This window comes from Meriones unguiculatus, chromosome 7 (assembly GCF_030254825.1).
Source record: "Meriones unguiculatus strain TT.TT164.6M chromosome 7, Bangor_MerUng_6.1, whole genome shotgun sequence".
NCBI classification, from domain to species: Eukaryota; Metazoa; Chordata; class Mammalia; order Rodentia; family Muridae; genus Meriones; species Meriones unguiculatus.
Window position 1 is genome coordinate 90353321 of NC_083355.1, and position 23501 is coordinate 90376821.

The 23501-nt window shown below is 49.6% G+C and overlaps 1 protein-coding gene across 4 annotated transcripts in view; it reads right to left on the minus strand.

Moving 5' to 3' along the window:
• Dpf3 (double PHD fingers 3) overlaps window positions 1-23501 on the minus strand; it is a 269339-nt gene that overhangs the window by 116535 nt on the left and 129303 nt on the right. For all 4 annotated transcript variants that reach the window (XM_021653727.2, XM_060387818.1, XM_060387820.1 and 1 more), the window contains exons 3-4: window positions 22307-22414; window positions 4153-4280 (exon numbers count right to left, since the gene is read on the minus strand). In XM_021653727.2, coding sequence (XP_021509402.1) covers window positions 4153-4280; window positions 22307-22414 — 236 coding nt within the window. The remainder of the gene's footprint in view (window positions 1-4152; window positions 4281-22306; window positions 22415-23501) is intronic.

The window sequence follows — 23501 nt, forward strand, 5'->3', positions numbered from 1 at the left end:
TCCAGGAGCAAGCTGATTTCTCACTTGAGTTTCCATCCCACTTGCCATCAGCTTGTAACACTAGAAGCCTCAGATACACTGCTCCCACTTGTCTTCATTTCCTGCCATGTCGGCCTGACTCCAGAAACTATCTACCCAACTCACTCCATGACAGGAGCCAGGAGCTCCTGACAAACAAAGCCAGTGCCAGAACTCAGGAAGCTGAGTGGGAGTCAAGAGAGATGGGAGTGAAGGACAGAAGCATCCAACATAACTGACACCCTCCCCATCACCCTGTTACATACTAGTAGACCTTGTCCATAGACGTCTCAAAAATAAACACTTTGTAACACAACATTCCCCACTGCTATCCTCAATGGCCTTTGGTAACAATGATTTGTGATTGTGTTTTTAACAGTAAAGGGGGAGGAAGAAAGGAAGGAAAGAGGAAGGGAGGGAAGGAAGAAAGGGGGAAGGGTGGGGGAGGGATGAAGAGAGGGAGGGGGAGGGAGAGAGGGAGGGAGGGACAAAAGAATCCCCTAACTGACCCTCCCCACTGGTGCCCATGCACCACGTCCTCTCCACGCAGAGCAGAAAGGGGAGGGATCTTGACAAAATCTAAATGCACCTGCCTGGTCAAAACCCTCCAAACGGCTTCCTTTTCATTTCACATAAAGCCAAAAGCCACAACTAGGTCTCCAGAGGCCCGAAGGGTCTGGCTCCTGCCCACCTGTCCTACCTCCCCACACACACACACACCCCAGAACTGTACTCTGACCACAGGGCCTTCTATCCGTTCACTGGACAGGATGAGCACTGACCCATCTCAGAGCTGTCACTCCGGGGATCTCACATGGCTGGCTCCTGTCATCCCACAGGACTGTGGTTAAACCCATATCCCTCCCTCGGGACATTGCCTCAGCTCCACCCCTCCTTTAACGCAGCTTCCTCCCGCTGGCCTTCGTTTATCCAAAACTGTAACTCTCTTATTTGTTCGCTTGTTTTTCTAACTGTGTGTCACACTAGAATCTGAGTAGTCCTCAGCGCCTATTGTTTCATGTTCGAATCAGCGTGCCTGCCAGGTGTCTAACGAATCCATGGGTTAGTGAGTGCAGAGGAATGAAAAGGTACACAGCTGATTTGTTATATACGCTGGTTTGCAATGCAAAGTTAAGGACCTAAACTCAAATGGCTCGCAGTCTAGCTCCAGCGCCATACAGCCTAGACAGCACGGTTCCATGCTGTGTCCTGGCAGCCTCGCTGCTAGCACCAGGGCTGATGCAATGATGGCGATACAATGACAGCATGTGTCCTGGTCCGGAGCCGCGTGAAAGCGGCTCAGACTCACACCCAGCTTTACAGAGGCTGTATGTGGTAGGTATCCAGGCTTCCGGGCACTGGCTCTGTATCAATCACTGATCTCGTCAAAGGCCACTAATGGAGCAAAAATATTAACAACAGGGGAGTGGGTAATACAGGGATGATACACCTTGCTTCTGCAAGTCCAAACACAGGACTAGCTAAACACACACACACACACACACATACACACACACACATACACACACAGGAGAAAGTGGGAAATGTCTTACACACTCAAATTAAAAAGAGGTCATTCTGGCTGTTAGGGACCAAGAAAGGTTTGTTGGGGAAAGGTGTGCTTGGGCCTGGGCCTAACCACTGAATGTAACCAGTGTAGGCAAAGAGAACGCACACCAGCAAACCAGAGAGGTGGGAAGAAAGACTGAGTGTGAGCACTAGCCTAAGGCAGAAAGGAGAGGCCCAGGAAGGCCCCCTCTATCACCCCGGATTTCTTTAGTGGAAACAAAAGATATATTAGGACGGAAGTGGCAGAAGCAGAGCTGTGCTTAGGGAGCAGGTAGCAAAGCGGGACATGTGGGACAGGGTAGGGGGTCAGAAACAAGGCCACGGTCATCCACTCAAGCAGGCATTGACTGTGCCAGCCTGGGTGTGTGTGCTTACGCCGTGTTAGTGAGCCAGGTAGTCAAAGACTTCTGACGCCAATCACAAAACAAATAAAAATCAAAGACTACTAGATGGTGGTAAGTTACAATATGGAAGAAGGAGGAGGAAGAGGAGGAACAGGAGGAAGAGGAGGAGGAGAAGCATGAGGTAGGTACAATGTATGGCACTAATCATGGCAGTCAGGGCACCCCAAGGAGAGATGAGAGCCCCCAAACGTCTGGGGAAGGACTTCCCATGTAGAGCAAACAACCAAAGCCTGTCCCATCGAAGAGACGCAAGAGGCCCTCGATTTCACTCAGGCGTGAGCAGCCATAGAAAGGGTTCTTTCCCCTCCGGTCACCTATCCTCTCAAAGGAATGGCATTCAGCATTAGAAGGAAATGAGCTACAGCATCATGAAAAGTCATGGAGGAAGAAGAGTCTGTGCGTGTTCTGTGACAGAGGCCAATCTGAAAAGGCTACCTGTGTAGCTAAACTATGGGGGGGGGGGAGACGGTTATAGCTGGGGGATGGGAGCAGGAGGGATGGATAGCAGGACAAAGTTGGTGTAAGGCACTGAAATGTACTTGTATTACACTATAGGTGGTGGACTCATATCATTACACATGTGTCCAAGCATACAGCACACCAAAAAGTGAAACTGTGGATTCTGGGGGAGAAAAGCCAGCCGAAGGCAGCTCACTGATGGAAACAAATGTGGGGCTGCTGATACTGGGAGAAGAGGCTAAGCTTGGGGGGTTAGGGGAGGTGAGAAATCTCTTCACTTTCCTCTCCATTTTGCTACGTGTCTAAAAAGCATGGGTTTTTAAAAAGAGATCTTTGTCGTTGTTTTTCAAGACGGGGTTTCTCTGCGTAGCCCTGGCTGTCCTGGACTCGCTTTGTAGACCAGGCTGGCCTCGAACTCACAGAGATCTGCCTGCCTCTGCATCCCTGAGTGCTGGGGTTAAAGGCATGCGCCACCACACCTGGCTGAGATCTTTGTCTTTCTAGGGCATGAGTGGAAAAACACTGAAAAGACAACAAAGTCAGATCGGGTTGGGGACAGGGGCAGCAAGAGGGATATGGGACAAGAGGCTCTGATTTCAGCCGAAGACACTGTGGGCAGGATCGCTGATGCATGGCATGCAAGCAGGAGGCAGACAAGCACATCAGAGATGACCCTGGGGGTTAAGTTCAGACTAGCAAGGATCTCCGTGAGGGCCACAGCCTGTGGAAAAACAGGAGGAGGCGAGCACGTCATGTCAGGTGGTGGCGACTAGACGGAAGAGATTGGACCGTTCGTCTTAACACTGGAAGGGCAGAGGAAGGCAGACTCGGATCCACGCAGCAGTGCTGCGAAAAGCCAGGGCCAACTCCATGTTGGTGTGAGCAGGACTGAGTGTATCACGGTGAATCCAGCACAGTCCCTGACACACAGGAACTTACAAAGCACCAAGCAGTATTTGCTGTGCTGCTGTTGTTATTAGTTAAATTAGTGAACCAATTAGATTAAATGTTAAATATAAAAAATGAAGTAAATATAATATTTATGACAGAAAACATAAAATTTTAATGTACAATACAAACGTAATCAAAATATAACTTAATCATATTTGATTATTAATAATAGTATCGAAATGCTGATGCTCTGATAACGCTCTTGGGCCCCTGTGTAGTTTGAGAGAACGGGGACCTCGGACACACTGAGGGCGGCATATGGACGACATCACAGTGATGTCTGAGAGCTTTACAGGTAGTGGACACATGGGGACCAAAGCCACTGTCCCTGCCTGGGGGAGGGGGACCAGGCTGGCTTTGGAGGATGGTAGGAGGTGCTGGGACAGGCTGGGAGACCTGGTGAGCTGCAGCTCAGAACCAGGGTGTAAGGAAAAGGGCAGAGTTGAGGAAGGGGCCCCAGTGATGGGCGGCTCACTCCAAAACGGCAAGGACTCCGTCTTCCCTGTTCCCGTTATGGCTCCAGGACTCAGCACAGTAGCGCATGCTCAGAAGGCTCGGTAGACGCGCTCTGAGTACAGATACCGGGAAACCAAGGAGAGGAGCAGATGCGAGGGAGCAATGATTTCTCCTGGGGTGGAGGGATGCTTCCCACTCCAAAGATCCCTCATAGCACTGAGGCAGCCCTGCCCCTGGAAGGCAATGAGGCAGTGGGCAGCGGTGCCCAGGGGCTGCCCTGGCAGGTGCAGGGTACCTGTATTTCCTGGATGCTCTCCTCTTCTCTGGCATCCACCTTTTTCTCCACTCCCTCACCGCGAAGCAAGGCTTCCAGGGTGGTACTCTCGGAGGTAAACCCATCTTTCTTCAGGGGCAGCTCCACTTCTGGAACACAAACACGGACAGATGGGTCAGGCACCCAGAAGTAGGTGAGGCAAGAAGGTGATCCTTAGGAGCATGAAGGGTCCAGAGTTCTCGGGTGCGATTCAAATGGCCTATGCTATCACACTGGGGTTGGGTTTAGCTTCTCCTCCAGTGCACTGACCCAGAGATGGATCTCGATCCTGCCCACTCCTTGGGGCAAGCTGAGGCAGAACAGAGGGGCCGGGCACCCTCCAGATGCAGAATCAGATTGCCTGAGTCTTAGCCCTGCTTCTGCCAGTCTAGGGGTATTATTCTGGGCAAGATGCTCAAGGAACCTGGAGCCCATTTCTCCATCTATCACGAGGAACAACGGTGCCCAGGACTATAGGGTTTTTTGAAAATGTTCAAACAATGGCTAATTACTATTGTCTTTAAGGTCTCCCCTTGGCCCTGCTGGCTGCCCAGCACTGCTTTTGTCCATAAAAAGAACCTTGGAGAGGCTGTTCTCATCAACTCACAAGGGAAGTAGAGGCTCCAAACCAATGCAAACAGAGTGACAGAAATGCCCAATAGGCCCCAGAGCAGCAGAACAGCAGGCCACTATCATGCCCAGAGAGAACTATGGCAAGGGTTTCGATGCTCCCACACCTGGAGAAATCAGTAAACTAGGGCATTTTTCTACAGACATTAGGAGTTATCTTGCTGGGTTTGTAAGTCAATGGTTGCTATAGTTCACCTCTCCCAAAGCTCATGTGTCAAAAGCTTGGTTCCTGAGGTGGCACTACGGAGAGGTGGAGGGACCTTGAGGAGATGGGCTCTGGTGGGCAATGTCCTTCGCCCATTAGGGTGTATTCACAAAGAGACTGTACCACCCTGGTCACTTCCTCCCCCCTCTCTTTCCAGTCATGAGGTAACCTGTTGGCTCTACGCCGTCTGGAGCATTTCCACCACTGCCATCTGAGGAAGTCCAAAACCCGGTTCTGCCTGGCCATGGACTAGAATCTTGAAAACTGTAAGCCAAAATAAACCGTTCTCTTTATAAGTTAATATCTCATGTATTCTACTACAGTCACAGAAGGCTATTGCAGTCATGGAAGGGCCAGCTAAGCAAAGATAGGGCTGGAGGCATCCTGCCCCCGAGAGGGACCAAAGAAAGCTTCTGACTCTTCCCCAGGGTGTCCTCAAACTCTTGACAGAGAATTGTAAGTTTTTTTAAGAACAGGAAACTAAGGTATAAGTGATCATATTTTGATTTACTATATAATTTTCCTCCAACCTCTCCTTGATCCCCGACCTCTACACACACACACACACACACACACACACACACACACACACACAAAAAAAAAAAAAAATAGATATGTGTTCACCAGCAGCTAAGGTGGTCATAAGAATAGCCAAGTGAAACCAATGTCTTATTCACATGGAAGAATAAAAAATGTAAAGTAGGGCTCATTGACAGAGTGTGGGCGGTACAAAGGGAGTCAGTGAGGAACAGTGATATAGCCAGGGAAGCCATCCCACTGCTGTTCCTCAGAGAGGGAAAGTGCTTGCTCACATCCCAGAGAAACCATGGCTTTCAGCATGGAGATCAGAGCTTGGGAAACCAAAAGCTAAGGCATGGCGCCGCCGCCTCCCATCCTCCATCTCTTGTCACATTGGCCAGCTCCAAACCGGAGCCTGTGGACGAGGGGCTCGGCTGCTGTGACCCACCTAGGTCAGCTTTTTCAGGACACGGAGCAGAGAAAGGATGACGAGCAGGTCTAGAAGGACAACTGGAGACAGGTGGCACCAATCACAGCCTGCTCCGCCAGGCTCTCCAGACTCCATTGGACCACCACCCGCCACTTCCATCTCCTCTACCAAAACACACAGGCTGATAGAAGGCCACTCCAGCATCCTTAAAACTGAAGAAATGTGCCTAGGAGTAGCTAGCACCCAGAAGAGAGTGGAAGAAGAGGTATCTGGGGTCTCTTTTGGGAACTTTCTTATTAAAAAAAAAAAAAGGAGTGATGATTTATACCCACCAATAACCAGGACCAGAGCCAACAAGATGGCTCCATGGGTACAGGTCCTTGCTTCCAGACTTGATGATGTAAGTTCAGTCCCCAGAGCCCACACAGTGGAAGGAGAAAATGGACTCTCACAGGTTGTCCTCTGACATCCCTATGTATCACGTAAGTCATGTCTCACACATACCCATATACTACACATACACAACTGAAAACACACACACAACCATTGGATCAACCATCTATGAAACTTTACCATCATCTATCTGACAAATAAATATCTATTGAGCACCTGGGACAACCACTATGCCTGAACGAGAGACACAGGAGGTGACCAAATAATGACAGAACTCTGTCTTTGGATACTTTAAAGATCCCGATTATAAAATGTTACATAGAAAACAAAGACCCAGTTATGAGCTATCTCAGGTGCTACCAAGGAAAACAGTGAGGAGGCAGGTACTTCACTTCAAAGTCGGGGAAGGCATGTCTGACGAAGTTACAATTAAGTTGAGTGTCAGTTAGAATCAGCTGCTTTAATGAGCCCTGTGTGCTGATGTATTATTACTCTCTCTCAAGTCAGAAAAGCCTTCCAAATGTCTCATCTCAAATAATTAAGGTGTGTTGCCTCCTGCCCTGTCCTCAGTCAAATGGCTGGTCACCACCCCTCAAACTTATAATAACCTCACGTGTATAGTTGAAGTTCAACCTTTAGACCTAGACGATCCATGTGTTCAGTTTCCAGAATGGCGCAGTGTTTCAGAGCAGGACAAGTTCGGCCATCTAACCCAACATGAGTCACTCTAGCTCAGAAAAGTAAAACAACTTCAGCAAGGGCCAGGCAGGAAAGCAATGGCGACTTTTCAAAACATCGTAGAGATCATGCCAAGAAGCTGACTCCGTATCATCTCATCAGTGGATAACGAAGCCCAGGTAAGGCCGGGGACAGTGCTTCAGTGCCCCGGGCACACAGAAGACGTGGCGAAGCAGGAACCTGCAGAAGCTGTTACCCCCAGACGCTCCCTCACCCCCATCACACCGCAGAGCGTGGACGTGCCCTCTCCAGTACCAGAAAGGTCAAAGTCCAGTCTAGACTTCGGATCATCCCGCCTAACTGTGGACTGGCTGGCGTGCACGAGCTAAGCGTCAACAGAGAAAATGGAACCGCAGTGATGAAAATGCAGGGTTTCTCTGGCATATGAACGGCTCCAAGGGATAGCCAGTGACGCCCGGGGTCCAGTCCCTTCAGGAGCAAAGCACAGAGAGACAGGGGTAAGGGGGTGGGGGCGGGGGGAGGCTTTATATCACAAAGACAGAGTGGCATCACTCTCCCCTCATTGCCAAAATATTTTATTGGCTCATATAGTTTCATTTCCAAACAGGCCGGGAGTCAAACCCTAGCTAGCTAGCCTTGCCTCGGGGCAGGTTTCTAACGTTTCCTAACGTAAGTAAATCGCTGTTGATGGATTACATGCGATGACACAGGCAGGCACCCCACAGCACTGGTCTGAGAATGAAAGAAGGTAGTATGTTACATTAAAAAAACTCCAAAAGGACACACACACACCCCCGAACCTACTGTATAAAACAACATGGAAAGTGAAGCATGTTGGGTTTTTATGTTTTCTTCTATTTAAAACTTGGGTTCAAAATTGGGTGATACACGCAAAGAACCTGGGACAGTCTGAGTGTCCCACAGTGCTGTTAAGTTATTATTAACAAATTTTTAATCACTAGTGCTAATGGTCCAGTAGAAAGCCAATAAAAGCTGCCAGTATCGTCCTAAATTTTCTAGTTGCCCTGTTCAAAAAAGCAAGAAAGAGGGGCGATTAAGTTTCATACTTTCTCTATCCAAAATACTAACATTTTTAATATGAAATTGGTTATCTGAACACTGATGTGATGCTCTACACACTTTCAGACCTCACTGGCATGCATGCTCTCCCTTATAACACATCTAAATTCAGACGAGGGCTCCAGAGCCACAGGAGGCCAGTGGCTACCCCACTGGACACAGCAGCTTTACAGCATTAAAAGAAATGCTTTAGGAAGATTTTGCTTTCAGTAAGTGGATGGAATTTAAACATGGTTCTTAACGTTGCCTGCTTAATGCCCAGTGGAGTACCATTCCAGGAGCGGCGTTTGGGCTGACCTCTGGCAAACCCTGTTTGCAAAGCATTGTGGGTAAAGCTTGGCTAGTCAGAATGAAAGGCTTACCCCACCCCCCAAGACAACCCGGCAGAGGGTACATTCTCTGTCTCTTAACCCCCCGGGAGGTCCCAGAGCACATCAAGAAAAAGAGGTGACAGGTCCGAGCTCTCCCACAACATAGACACTTTGCACACTCCTGGCAGGCCCTGGGGATGTCACTGATTTAATTCCAGTCTAATACGGCTCATCTGGATAGAGGATCCAGTGACTCTTTAAAAGGCTTCTCTTGTTTAACCTCACACAAACTTGGAGGCCACAGAACCCGACAGGAGCCATCAAACATTTAACATCAAAAAGAAAACGGACCAAAACCCACACGTACATATTTCATCTTTAAATTAGTCTCACTTCATACACATGGCTATGAACCTATGGATCGTTACTTTTCCCAGACTGGCAGCAGCTGTCACCCAAAGCCAGCCACCTCCTTGGGACCCGGAGGCAGCTCTGCCTCCACTTTCTAATTGGGAACAGAGATGCTCCTTGGGTGATTTCCAGCACGATCCATCACACCAGAGACAGCTTCTGTGCAATCTGAAGCAAATCGGTTTCCAAATAAGAAAGAAAGAAAGAAAAAAAAAAAAACCCCTCTTAGACAAACAAGGATTGAAGCATAGGAAGTCAAAAAGAAAAAAAAGAAAAAATAAAAAAGAAACATACCACAAATAAAAGCACAGGAGGAAAAAATTTGCCAGGGAAGCACTGTAGCTTCTCCCCCAGGCTCCGGACAGGGCAGCCATCCCTCTCGGGTGTAGATCAAAGCCATAAGCTTTTGACACAGGTGCCCTAAGCCTGCCACCCAAGGCACCAAAAGAAAGCTTCCACTGGGTTGTTGGAGCCACCGAGCTCATTAACAGGATGCAAGCAAGATGAATCTGAAAGTACGACATGGGAGCAGCGTGAGTAATTAAATCCCAGGTCATTTAAAAATGCAAACGCCTTGGATGTCACAGGCTCCCTGAGCCTCTGACTCCTTCTCCTTCATTATTAGGCTAAGGATGGAGGGCTGGGAACCTGCAAGTCATATATGGATTATAATAAAATATGCTGTATATATAAAAAAAAAAAAAAACCCAGATTAAGACAGGTCTTCTTTGGGGAAATATACAAAGAGAGAAGCTGTCTGTTAGCTAGCTGTCGAGTTTGCAAGAGATACCCATCTTTCGGGAGGCTGGGCTCTGGCAACAGACAGGCTGCCCCAAGGGAAATCGTGGTGAAACACCCCGACAAGGCGCATCCATCCGTCCATCCATCATGGGCTCCCTCTGACGCAGGGGTCTGGAGATAGAGTCATGGTACAGAGGGAGGGGGAGAGCTTGCAGACAATGGCAAAAACATCCCCTGCTGGTGTGTGAGTGCGCTCGGGGGGGGGGGGGTGTTTTGTTGTCATGGTTGTTTTTTTAATACCTGTCTCTGGTTTTTTTTTTCTTCAAAAATACAAATGTGCCATTTTCTCTTCTGGGTGCTTATTATTTTGAGAAGTTAAGCTCATCATACATCCTTGGATTTATCCATCAACTTACACCAAGGAGCAAGAAGCCCAAGAATCCAGATTTCACTTATCCCTGCCAGACTCTCAGACTCATGGAGAGAGAGGGGGAAAACAGGCGCTAGGGAACTAGAGACCTGATTTCCTACAATGGAGGCAGGTCCAGGGAGCCACCCGCTCGTTCCCTAGGAAGGCCTTTCCCTGGCTGCATTTGACTCCCATGTTTGTGACCCATAAAGCTCAAAATAAAATAAGGTTCACGTTGAGAACCTGTCACCCAGGCTGCAGCCCTCAATCTCTGCTACAGCTTGTCTTAGAATCCCAAGATACCCACACAACACGAAACACCTCCCCCGGCCCCCATCATCCCCCCAGGTGGCCCCTGCGGTACCTGCCCACACTCCTCTAAGTGGACACATTAACGTAAGTTCTAGAATGGAAGGTCAGTACTCCAAAGAAGCATTTCCACAGACCTGGGGCCCAAAGAAACATCCATGATATCAAAGGAAGTCACCACTGGGCCTGCCTACAGGACAAGTGTAGCTTCCCAAGAAGGGCAGAGAGAAGCATCATGGTGGAAAGAGGCCTAGCGGAGGAGAAATTCCCAAGGTGTGTGGGACCCATGGGAGAAGGTTAAAAGATTTCAGGTAGGTAGGTGGAATGCATTCTAGAGATCCATGATAGAGAACATTGACTGGCTATTAATAATGTATTGTTGCGCTTAAAAATGCTGAAGGAGTGGATCTGAGTGTTCTTCACACACACACACACACACACACACACACACACACACACTGAAGTAGATCTGAGTGTAATCAACGCACACATGAGCAACAATGAAAGGTGATAGACACATTCATTAGTCTTATCTAATCATTTTACATTGTCCACATATATTGACCATCAGGTTGGGTGGGAATGTAGCTCACTGATAGAGGACTTGCCTATCATGGCCAAAGCCCTAGGTTCAACCTCCAGGATCTCTGTTTCTCTCTCTGCCCCCCCTTCTCTCTCTCTCTGTTTCTCTCTCTCTTACACACACAAAATCCCATAGTATCACATCTATATGATACATACACACATATATCCATATGTATCTGTGTGTGAGCTCACATATAAAAAAACTAATTCCATAGTATCATATATATGATACATATATACAGATACATTTATATCTATTTTTTGTGGGGGAGGGGGGACGTTCAAGACAGGGTTTCTCTGTGTAATAAACAGCACTGGCTGTCCTGGACTCACTCTGTAGAGCAGACTGGCCTCAAACTCACAGAGATCCACCTGCCTCTTCCTCCCTAAGCGCTAAGATTACAGGCGTCCGCCACCACACCTGACTCACCTATATATATCATATATGAGTACATACACACACACACACACACACACTTCAAGTATACCTTTCTAAAGCCTGAAAGGGTTAAAACTAACTAGTTAAGGACTAGAGTTGTAGCTCAATTGGTGAGCACTTGTCCTGGGCTCCATACTCGGTACTGTACGAAACGGATGTGATGGCACATACCCTTAGAAAACTCTCGGTGTTGGCTACACAGCAAGTTGCACTACGTGAGATTCTGTCTGTAAATAAATAAGTAAAACGTAGTTCAAAGGGGTTGAGGCAGCAGGCTGTTTGGGGATGAAGGCTCAGCTCTCCTACCCCCTAAACCACACAGTTGGCTTTGATTGCCTCCTCTGTAAAACTGAGAGAACAGAGCCCACCTCCCGCTGCTGCTAAAGACCAAATGAGGCCGTAGCTATAAAGGGTAGGAGCCCAGTACATAGTCCAAACTGGGCTCCCTTCCTTCCTTCTCCCCCATCCTCCCTCCTCTCGTGAGCCTCATCCCAGGGTCCTCTACCTTCCAACACTCTCGGGCCACCAGACGTGGTGAGACCCAGCTTCCCCCAGAACGGATTTGGGCCTGAGAGAACAGAAGCAATTAAGCCGGATCTGGAGCAGTGAAAGGAACAGAAGAGGTGGAGCGCAGACACAGCTCCAAGCACAGAGATGGGCTCTGCCCCAGTGCGAGGATTCGACAGCGCCCTGCGGCTTTGGAGGGGACACGGCAAAGCACAGCAGAAGGCACCCTGCCCTTGTTCATTTATTTGGCAGACAGTGGCAGGCTTACTGTGTGGCAGGCTCTTCCAGGTGCTGGGGACACGACTGTGGATGAGACAAAAAAACAAAACAAACAAACAAAGTCCCTGCCTTGGTAGAACTTACATTCAGGTTCATAAGAAATGACACTGGTGGGAAGGGATACAAGACATGAACGCATGAAGTCGACAGTCTGACATTTCGTAATTGGTGCTTTGGAGAAAAGACAGAACATGTCGGGGACGCTGGCCTATGGGGGTGAGAGGAGGATGGAGATACTTTTAAGTTTGGCCGGGAATATATGAACGTGGAAGAGGAGTGAGATAGCCGTGCAAAGACGTCACAGGCAGGGAGCCCTTAGTGCCAGGTGCCCTGAAGCTGCCTTTCGCCTGGCACACACAGTGAGTGGGGGACTCGCGGGAGGTCAGCCTCACAGAGTTATAGGGACTGTGAAGTGCTGAGCGGGTGGCAGGAGACCGTCACTTCCAACCTGGGCGTGATGGTGAGCCTCAGGGGCTTTGAGCAAAGACTGGCAGGATGATGCCTACATAGTAACAGGACCACTCTGAAGGGGGGTGAGGACAGAAACGGGGAGACCAGTGAGGAGGTTCTGCACTACTTACAGAACCCCAGGATAAGCCTGTGCTGGCAAGAAGCTGGCAGAATAGGGGCAAAGCTCTGTCCTCGGGGAGCTTAGGTTCTCCTTGTCAGACCCCAGAGTATACAGGGCAGGGGTCCCCTGGTCCCCAAACAAGGGGGCTTCCTACATAGCAAACCTTGCCGAGGAGGCCAGAGGTCCTCCAAGGTGTGGATCCTTATGTGAGCAAGTCCACAGAGATTCTCCAAGAAAGTAGACCAGCTGCCACCAAGGGCAGAAGATGAGCTTCGGGCATACGGGCCTGCCTAGCATATCACAGTGCATGTGTCTGCCCTAGCATATCATCACACCACGGCTACATGCTCTGGCACACTACATTGAAGCTACATGACCTCTCACGCATATCACATCATAGCTATGTATGTCCTAGCAGATCACAGGACGGCAGCTACAGTAAAGCAGTGGGTCCCACAGCCAGGTTCCCAGAACTCTCCTCAACGTAGAAGATGCTAGAATAGGGTTTTGGGATAAAACTCATAGGTATGATGTGTTTCTGCTCCAGACCACAGAGCGCACAATTCCCCCGAGGTGCGGCAAGCTGTCTGCAACAGGCTCGTCACTGACGCTGAGGAGTGCAGCAGCCTTAGTGGAGGCTTCCTGGGCTCTTTCCACAGAGCATGGTGGAGGCAGCATCTCTGAGGCTCCTCGCGCTGCCTCCACACTACATGGCCTTTAGAATGGCCCTACAAAGCCATCATTGTCCATGTTTCGCATGGGAAGAACCAGGGTCTGATCTCCCAGAGCTAGTGACTGGAGGAATCTGAACTTGAATTCAGGCCTTGTGATATCTATTCAGTGGTGGGGTTTTTTCCCCCTCTCCAATAGATTATAAGAAAATAAAAGATCACAGGAAAAGGGGTCTACAACCTGTGACAAAATAGAGCTACAACCTGTGACGAAATAGAGGCTCAGAACAATGATGGAGCTGGACAGGAAGCCCAGCTCTAGGGCAAGGCTTCTTCTCACCTGCAAAAGGACATATGAGAGCTCAGTATGTCCTCCCAGCTTCATCTAACAAGTCTTTATCACCCGCCACACACCAAGCCTTGGTAGGGATGCAGGTGAAGAAGAAGATGGGTCCCTGCCCTGTACCTGTCGGTGAGAAGACAGAAGTGGGGGTAGAATGCACAGTGGTAGACTTAAATGATTCTCAGGCTTATGGACCATGAGCTAAACATGGCACCCTCTGGCCTGTTTACAAAATGAGGCTTTGGAACCTGCAGTAGCCATGTGGCTGCCCTGCCTACCTCCAGCTGTAGGCCTGTGTCTCTTGCCAGGAGCACAAGCAACGCCAAGGATGCCTAAATTCTGTTGTCCCCGGTTCTGCCCCCTAAAACCTTGGAGAAGCCCAGGAGCAGGTTCCCAGGGGCACAGGCAGCTGCAACATGAAGAGGGCTGGAGGCCTGCCCACCTCTCCCCAGCTACCTTACTCACAAAGCCACCAGGAGCAGAAGAGGCAGCCAATGCAGGCATCTAGGATGAATGGCTGCAGGCTCTGACACCGCAGGAACGAGATAAATGACAGGTCATTTCCCCTGATGCACTTGAAGGCATCCATTCTCCTGGCCATACCGAGCTCAGACACCCCCACACAGAGGCAGATAAACACTGACAGATGGGGCTGGGAGCCAGTGTCCTTCTCTCTTGGAAGGACACAGCAGCATCCGAGGCAGGCCTGGCAGAAGGTCACAGTGGCCACTGGCTCACACCTAGCTCGGGGCTTTCCTTGTCTCTTCTTCACTACCTTCCCTTGTGCCCACCCCCACCTGACTCATCCATCTAAGGCGCGCCTGGCAGAGGGGGAGGGCTGGGGGGCACAGGAGCCCGCCGACAGCCCCATCAATCTCAACCTACATGCTTGGCACATCAGCGTTCCTTAAGCTGTTCCTGGACGGGAGGGTGTTGGAGGAGCCGGGGGAACTGTCTTGGGGAGGAGAGAAATCGCACTAAGCATCAGAGAGCAAATGGCGGAAGAAGCCTGGAGACCATTAAAATGTGGGCCATGTACAAAAACAGTAGGGAACTAATTAAGATGCAGGATTCGCAAGAGCCAGCGAAGTTGGCCACAGCCTGCTCGCATCTGTAGAGTTCTGGCAGTTCAGTGCAGCAGGGACAGACCTCCTCCTGAACTTGTCCCCTGGGGGTCGCCCCTCTGAGGGTCTCTGTAACTGGTTTGTCTTACGACTTTGGCTTACAAGACTTTCTCCGCTTCGGGGTCATCCTGAGCTACAGTCTCCTTCAGGGTTCCCGCCCTCTCTTCAGCTTCCTCAGCAGCCCAAGGAAGGAAGGAAGTGTATCCTGGTCATTCACCCCCAGTCATTGAAAGGCTGCCCAAAACACAAAAATGAGGAGAAAGAACCAGAACCCATTTCTGGCTGCCTTCCCTCCTGTTACCCTTGGAATTCAGCAAGGGAGGCAAAGAGCCTGCTGCTGCCTGGGTGTTTCAGGCCGGAGGTGCTGACGAGGCCTCGGGTTCGAAGGGAACAGGAGAGATTTGGATTTTCAAAGCCCTCAGTTTTCAAGCACTTGTATGAGTGTGTGCGTGCCAGGTCCTAGACAGAACAATTCCTGCCCTGACCTGCTCCCTTTAGTGTCTCTCTTTGGTTTCACCACTGACACCCTTGAGAAATTTGCTTCCTAATCTGTACCACAGTTTCCCAACCTTTAAAATGGAGATAGTGTCTTCCTAAGACCACAGGGAACAAAGGTCTGGATGCTAAACTAGCTGAGCATTTAATCCAGAGAGATATTAAAGAAAAATGTTTTAAGAAGGCGTAATGTCGCACATCTCTAGTCCTAGCGCTTGGGAGACAGAGGCAGTCAGATCTCTGTGAGTTTGAGTTCAGCCCGGTCTACATAGTGAGTTCTGGAACAGCCAGAGCTTCATAGTGAGGCCTTATCTTGAAATAACCAAAAAAAGGAGGAGGAGGAATAGAGAAAGGGAGGAAGGAATGAAGGAACAAATGAACAAATGAATGAAGGGTTAAATGCCCCTTTTTGAGTGAGCTAGCTTTTGCCCTTGCCTGATACGTTTCTCATCTATAGCCCTCTCCCATTCAAGGATAGCGCTCACTTCTTGGAGGAGTGACCAAGAGGAGGCCTCTCACTAGCCCCAGATTTTCTGTCATAGAAACCGTGACATCTCTACGTGGTAAAACACCTTGTGCTGTCTCTGCGACCCAGTGCAAGCTGCAGAGAATATTGCACTCAATCGGCAGTCAGCCGAGAGAAATAGGGCTGTGTGCGTGTGCTGGCCTTCAGACACCAGGCGGGTGGGAGGCTGTGGAAATTTGACTCAAGGTAAATTGGAGTTGGGGGAGTTGGAAGGGAATGAGGGTGGATACGTGAGAAATGCATTGGTCTGGGGACAATATGGATGCTCTCAGGCTCCAAAGAGCTCTTCCCAGCCCTTAGCCTCTTCCCACACAGCACCACATTCGTCTTCCCACCAAGAAATAAATGTAGGAGGAATGACATCTTCACAGTGACAGAGAGGTGGAATGAAAGCAGCCAGACTGAGGAGCCCCTCCATCCGGTTATAACTCTGGTTAGGAACAGATGACTTAATGGCAGCCAGATGAAGCTCTTTCTGTCCTCACTCTGAAAGCCTCCTCGTGGAAGAAGACCTCTGTCCTTCCAGGGAACGCAAAGGAGACAAACGGAACCTTCTTCGAGGTCTCTCTAGACTGCCAAGTACAGCCTCCCTCCCCATCTCTGGACCTTGTCCTTGACGACCCACCAACCTCAGTCCAGGGTGAGCCACACCTAGCCCATGAGGCTCTGCGGGGGACCTTAAGGAGGACAAGAAGGCACAGTGCTCACAGTGACCTGTTCTCCTCCCTGTCCTTGGAAGATCTGACATGGAGGACACTCATGACATGGAACAATCAAGCCCTAGGCAGTGGTCCTCAGCCCACAGTCCTCACAGAGCAGATGAGGCACTTCAGGACGGTGTGGACAGTGGGCCCAAGAGCCCAGTACATTGCTAAATTCCTAGGGCACGTCCAGGAACGCCCAGCCCAGAGGTGTGAAGAAGTGGATTGGTTGTCTTCCAGCATGAATTCACTCTAGTTCCTGTACATTTAAAGAGATGCAGCCCAGGGTGGATAAATTACTGAGTTTGTTTTTAGAAAGTTTTACCCAAAGAACACTCTATATGAGGTCACACGATTTTTTTTTTTCTGGAGTCACTTCTAAGAAATTGTGGTGTGTTTCTGTCTGTGTGTGTGTGTGTGTGTGTGTGTGTGTGTGTGTGTGTCTGTGATGGGGAGTACGCATGCCATGGCATACATATGAAAGTCAGAGGACAATTCTGTGGAGTTGGTTCTCTCCTTCCACCTTTACACAGCCTCTGAGGATCAAACTCTCCTGGCTTGTACATCGAGCATGGTCACCTGCTCAGCCACCTCACTGGCCTTTGAGCCACACTTTTAAAAGCCAAAATAATATTGCATTTTATGTACGGAATGTGCATCAAACTAGGCACCAAAGGGCTCTGTAATCGTTTCTAATCTCTGCTTACTACGATCAACACCACGATAGCTAAATATGTTTATCGTTTAGATACTATATATCTAAAAACTAAATTCCACACACTATGTGTGGCGGTTTGAATAAGAATGGCCCTCATAGACTCCTATGTTTGAATTCTTGGTCCCCAGTTAGTGGAACTTCTTGGAAAGGATAAGGAGGTGTGGCTTCATTGGAGGTGTACCACTGGGCCCATGCCGGGTCTAGCATCTCTCTTTTTCTACCTGTTGCCTGTGACTCAGGGGGCATAGCTCTCAGCTACTGCTCTAGTGCCATGCTTCCGTACCATGATGGTCACAGACAGACCCTCTAAAACTGTAAGCAAGCCCCAAATTAGATACCTTCTTTTCTAAGAGCTGCCTTGGTCACAGTGTCTCTTCACAGCAACAGAAGAGTAACTAAGACAACATGCATGATACAGCGCTCACAACAGAATGTCTAGTTCCACGGGCCTGTGCTTTGTGTGTATGTGTGTATGTCCATGTGTGTCCGTAGGTGCATGTTTGTATATATGCACATATATGTCAATGTATACATGTATGTGTACACATGTATGTGGAGGCCAGAGGTCAAAGTTGACCTTCTGTCATTCCCCATCTTATTTTTTTCCTCTGTTTTGTTATTTGTGTCTGTGTGTCTGCGTGTGTGTGTGTGTGTGTGTGTGTGTGTGTGTGTGTGTGTGCGCGCGCACGTGCACACATGCAAAGGTCAGAACACAACCTGTGGGAGTCTGTTCTCTCCTACTTTGTGGGTTCTGGGAACCAAACTCTGGTCATCAGGCTTGGCCACAAGCACCCTCACCTGCTGAGCCATCTTACTGGCCCTCCATCCCCACCTCACCCCTCCCCTTTTGAGACAGGATCTCACTTAACACAGAGCAGCAAGACCCACGAACCCCCTGCCTCTGGCCCCCCAGCACTGAGGTTAGAGGTGTTTTCGAGGCAAGCTCTTTACCGAGGCACCTTCCTAGCTCTGAGCCAGCACTTCTTAAATACTAGCGGGACTACCAAGCCTTCCTTCCACCGTCACAGGCAGAGGGAACGTAGCACTCCTTCTCCCTCTCTGTTTTCCTCATTGAGGCAAACCTGCACATGAACACATATGCGTGCACACACACACACACACACACACACACACACACACACACACGTGTACACATACATACATACATATACACATACACACACACATAAACACACATTCACACACATATACACATACACTCACACACATGCAGAGAGATACAGAGCTGACCTAACAAGAATTTATAGCAAGTTCTTCAGAGACTCCATCACTGACCCTCCTCTGAGTCACACGCAACGAGAGCTCTGAGCTCTCTTAAGACCCCAAGTCAAATGAAATAAAACTAAGAAACGACCATTTAAAAAATATTGTCCAAATCAACCTGTTTAGAGAAGACACACCCCAGCAAAGGGAAGAGTTCCTCTAAATAGAAACTGCTCCTTGTAAATGGTGAAGGCAGGGACACTAAGAGATAAGCAGGCTACACCTCCCACAAGGGTGCTGGAGAAGGGCTGCAGTCTCCCAAATGCCAGAAACGGCTTCCTTCTGGGGGAATCCAGCCAGAGACAATGCCACCTTCTACTTTTGCCCAAAGGTACCTATGTGCCCACTGAAGCCCATGCTGAAGGTATATTGCTGAAACCTTGAAAACCCCAAGTGTTAGAATTTGGGGAGATAGCTCAGTCATTAAAGAGCGTGCACATGATGATGAGGACCTGAGTTCAATACCCAGAGTCTACATTTAAAAAGAAGCCAGCTCTAAAAGCTAGGCATGGTTGCATGCCCCTGTGATCCCAGCACCGGGGAGGCAGAGAACACGTTCTTGGGGCTCTATGGGCAGCCAGACCAGCTGAATCAGCAAGCTCCAGGCCAACGAGAAGCCCTGTCTCATAAAACAAGGGAGATGGTTCCTGAGGCATGGCACTCAAGATTGACCTCTGGCTTCTGTGTAGATGAACAACCACATGAACGCACACTCACACATGCATTCTCACACACACACACACACACACACACACACACACACACACACGTAAATACAGATGCCAGCCTGCATCATCTCCAGGAAGATCGTAGCATGCTGCTGTGATGGTATTCCATCCCGGCCACCTCCATTGAGCCCAGGGCCAAGGCCACTGCTGGGCACCTTTGCTCATAAACCCACAGAGGCATTCTGAGCACCAGGCTAGACCTGGCAGCCCAGAGTCACAAAAGGGTGCGCACCAACCTGCACTTGGCCGAAGGCTTGGGAGTTTGGGTGTCAGGTTTCATGGGCTTCATCATGGTCTGATTTCACAAAGCAGGAACAAGCATCTCTAAGAAACATGTATGGAGTTCCTGATTCCCACCCTTGGCTGTTTACTGTCTCTCAGCACCGGAGACCTGGCTGGAAGAACAGGGCCTCCCAAGACAGTGTAGCGGCACCCACAGGGGGTGAGGATACGTGTAAGGGCCCACACTCTCGGAGCCACGGTTCCTCTCTCCAGAGGAGATCCTGCTCGGGAACCCTGGGCATCCTTGGTCTGGTCCTTCCTCCCTGAAGTTGGCACAGCTACTTCTGGCTCATGCTTCAAGCATGTACTCTAAAAGTCTTCCCAGGAGTCATGGATACAGCCCCTGGGTGCTGGAGGGAACTGCTACCGAAAACCACCAGCGTGGCTTCTTCTCCCTCAGCCATCGTGGCAGGCCAAGGATGGAGACAGGTCTCCGACACCTATAAACACAGCTGCTCTCCCTCAGCCACAGACAGGAAGCACATGCTCGGAGGCCAGGATGCCCAATGTGAATGGTTGCAGACAGACAGAGCAAACCCTCGCTTTTGCCTTGGTCCCACACGCCGACGAGTCCACGGCTCCTCAGACACATGTTCCACACAGTAAACCACCCTTGGCTCTGTCCACAGGCTGATGGCCCTCACCTGTGAAATAAGCTTAAAGCACTCTTCCCCTCCATCTTCTCCCTAAGCCCCAGCACAAGGTAGGAGCAGGTGTCTGCTGAGCAGGGAAGCTTTGGAAAGGGCTATGGCAAACTATGCTAATCAGTGGCCATTACCAAGGACTGAGGATGGTGGTGACTCAGGCCTCCTGCAGAGGACAAGAAGTTGAGGAGCAGACAAACCCAGCCAGCTCTTCAGTCCTCCCTAGGGCTTCTCTGCCACAGCTGGGGAAGGGAGCGGGCCTGCTGGATGCTGAGTCTGGGACCTCCCCAGACGGAGAGCACGCTGTACACATTGCAAGATCCACAGCCCCCATGACAGTTTGGGGCACCCAGGATTGATGGTTTCGTGTATAAGTTTTCCATTTTTGGCATCGGCTAATTAGGTTTGAGCTTCTAACACTCACAGCTGAAGGAATTGCAACTACCTCTTGGTGTATTTGAATATTCAATACATATATTAATTTTATAATCATAAAGTAAATGTCTAAAGAGACCTGTCTGCCTCACATCACAGCAGAAAAAAGCCCTGAACAGGAACCCGATAAATTTGGATGCCGTGCCTGGGCCCGTAGGAATTCCTGTGTGACTTTGAACAAGTTTCTTAACCTGGCTGGACTGCAATAAAAGTAAGGAACTGGGGTTGATGATGTCTTTTATTCCTTCGCATGAGATGTATTTGATTTGATGAAATCATCAGACTAGTATTCGTTTTCTTTCATTTCTTTTCTTTCTTTTTTTACTTCCATAGGCAGGGTCTCTGTGTATCCCTGGCTGTGCTGGAGCCTGCTATGTGGATCCGGCTGGCCTCGAACTCGCAAAGATCCACCTGCCTCTGCCTCAGGGTACTGAAATTAAAGGTGTGTGCCACATACCTGATACATCCTTTCATTTTTGTTGTTGGCTTCGGGGCTTTTTGTTTGACTAATATGCCTCCACTAGCTACATGTGTCTATTAGGTCCTTGAAGTGTGGCTAGAGCAAAGTGAGACATGGGGAAGTGCCAAACACAAGCTACAATTCAAAAAAGAAAATATGGGCACAGGAAAAAAAAAATGCCAAACAACACTCATCAACCCTAGACTGGCCCAGACCGGGAGTGTAGCCCTTGTGCTAGCTTCCAGTCCTGAGCACGCCGAGGAAAGTCCTGTGGCTAAAAACCCAGTCAGTCACTTGATATTTTCATCTGTCACCTTTACCCATGGACTGGGTGGAGTCCAGAGCAGAAGCAATCATCCAGCATTAAGGGGTTCCATGAGAACTAAGGACCCCCCCCGAAACACTGAGCTGAGGTCTGGGGTGAGGTGACGTTTGCCTTGGCTCTGTGGTGTTTGTAACCCAGACGTGGAGGTGAAAGACGGCCGCGTGACTGAAGTTCCAGATGAGTCAGGGTAAAGAAGCCTGCACCCCAGGGATGAGTTCTACCACCTAATTCCCATGCTCCCCAAATGCGAGGTCTAGTTTTAACAAGCTAGCCTTTTCGTTCCAGAAAGTCACATGGGTGTGAGTCACATGGGTGTGAGTGAGGTGGTCCCAACAGCACTCTCGCCTCTTTGGGAACACATACCTGGGTCAAGGTACCTTTGTTGATGCTACAGGAAGGATTGTGGTTTCACGGGCTCTGGGGAGGAAGAGAAGCACTGAAACCTGGCCCCTACCACTGCTAACTTTGCTTCTCTGGGGTGATGAGGGGGAAGAAAAGAGATAGCCCAAGATCTCAAAGCCCAGAGATGCTTGGAGGGCAACAGGATATATTTACACACAAAATGAGCATATACGTATGCCTCTGTGTGCCACATGGGCACCATTCTTCTGCCAGAAACTCACTCTGTTGGATTTTTGTTTGCTTGATTGCTTGCTTGCTTGCTCATTTTGTTTTACTTTTTCTTGCAGTCTAGGGGTTGAACTCCAGACCTTGCAGACACGTGCAAGCATTCTACTACTGAGCAGCAGCCTTAGGCCACAAGAACAGTGAGTCTTGTGGACAGAAAGCAATGGGCAGAAAGCAATGGGCAGAAAGCGTGGGCAGCTCAGGCCTCCTCACCTCTCCTGCCCCTGGCCCAACTGAGCCGCATGGGGCACTCACCAGGTTTGATTTCCAGGAGTCGCAGCTTTGGGTCCTCTGGTGGATGCAATCGTCGCTTCTTGCGCCAGCAGCGGGCAGGGTACGTGTACAGCTGGCCCGGAGCAAGGCCTGTGGACAGACACAATGTAAAGAGAAAAGGCTATAGGCCAGAAGGGACATCACGGACTGTCCTACCCAATCTTGTCATTTGCAGTGAGAGACAAGTAGGGCACAGAGAGGCAAAGGAGCTTGTGTCAGCCAGCCGGGCCCTGGCAGAGCCAAGGCGCAACCCATTGTGACTTCCATTCTGCCTACTCCATCACATTCTTCACCAGGCCCATTGCCAGGCAGAGCCAGGACCTTTAGCAAAAGGTATTACCTGGCCTGCTGTCCCTCTGTCCGGGGCCAGGTTAGGCCGGCTCCCTTCAAGGAGGAACAGCAGAAGTCAGTAAACCTACCTTAGACCTAGCCTCGACTGAGAAGCATTTCAAAGACACAGCATCAAAGGAGCCAGATCTGCTTGCAGGGCTCTCCCACCGCCTCAGGCCATTTGCAGAGGCCAGAGAGGACTCGGGCAACTCACGGAGGCATGGTTTACCCTGGACACCCACCTGCATATTCTGTGTTCCTAGACTTCCCAGTCCACATGCCAGGTCTCCCACAAAGAAATCGCAAAGTCCAGAGGATGAACTTACAGTCAGAAGTCTATAGGATGGGGAAGAATGCACTGTCTCCCCAAAGCAGTCCCTATCAATATTTGGTCTCTAACACCACCAGCTTCATTGCTATGCCAAACATCCTGCATACACATGTGCACATATAACGAGAGAGAGAGATTGGTGTGTTTGTGGGGATGGGACGATGGCTCAGTGAGTAGAATACATGCCACAGTAGCATAAGGACTTGAGTTCAATTCCCAGCACTAGGGAACACGTGCCTACCACCCCGAGTCCTGGGGAGGAGAGGTGGAGACAGTTGGATCCCAGGAGCTTGCTGGAAGCCAGTAAAGCTGAAACAGCAATCTCTGGGTTCACTGAGTGACCCTGTCTCAAAAAATAAGGTGAGGAAGGATGAGAAAGATACCCACAGTCAATCGATGACTTCCACATGCATGCATGAGTGAGCATACCTGTACATACACACACATACACATACACATACATATACATACCACCACCACCATAAGTTAAGAGGGAGAACAGCGTCATTGACTCAT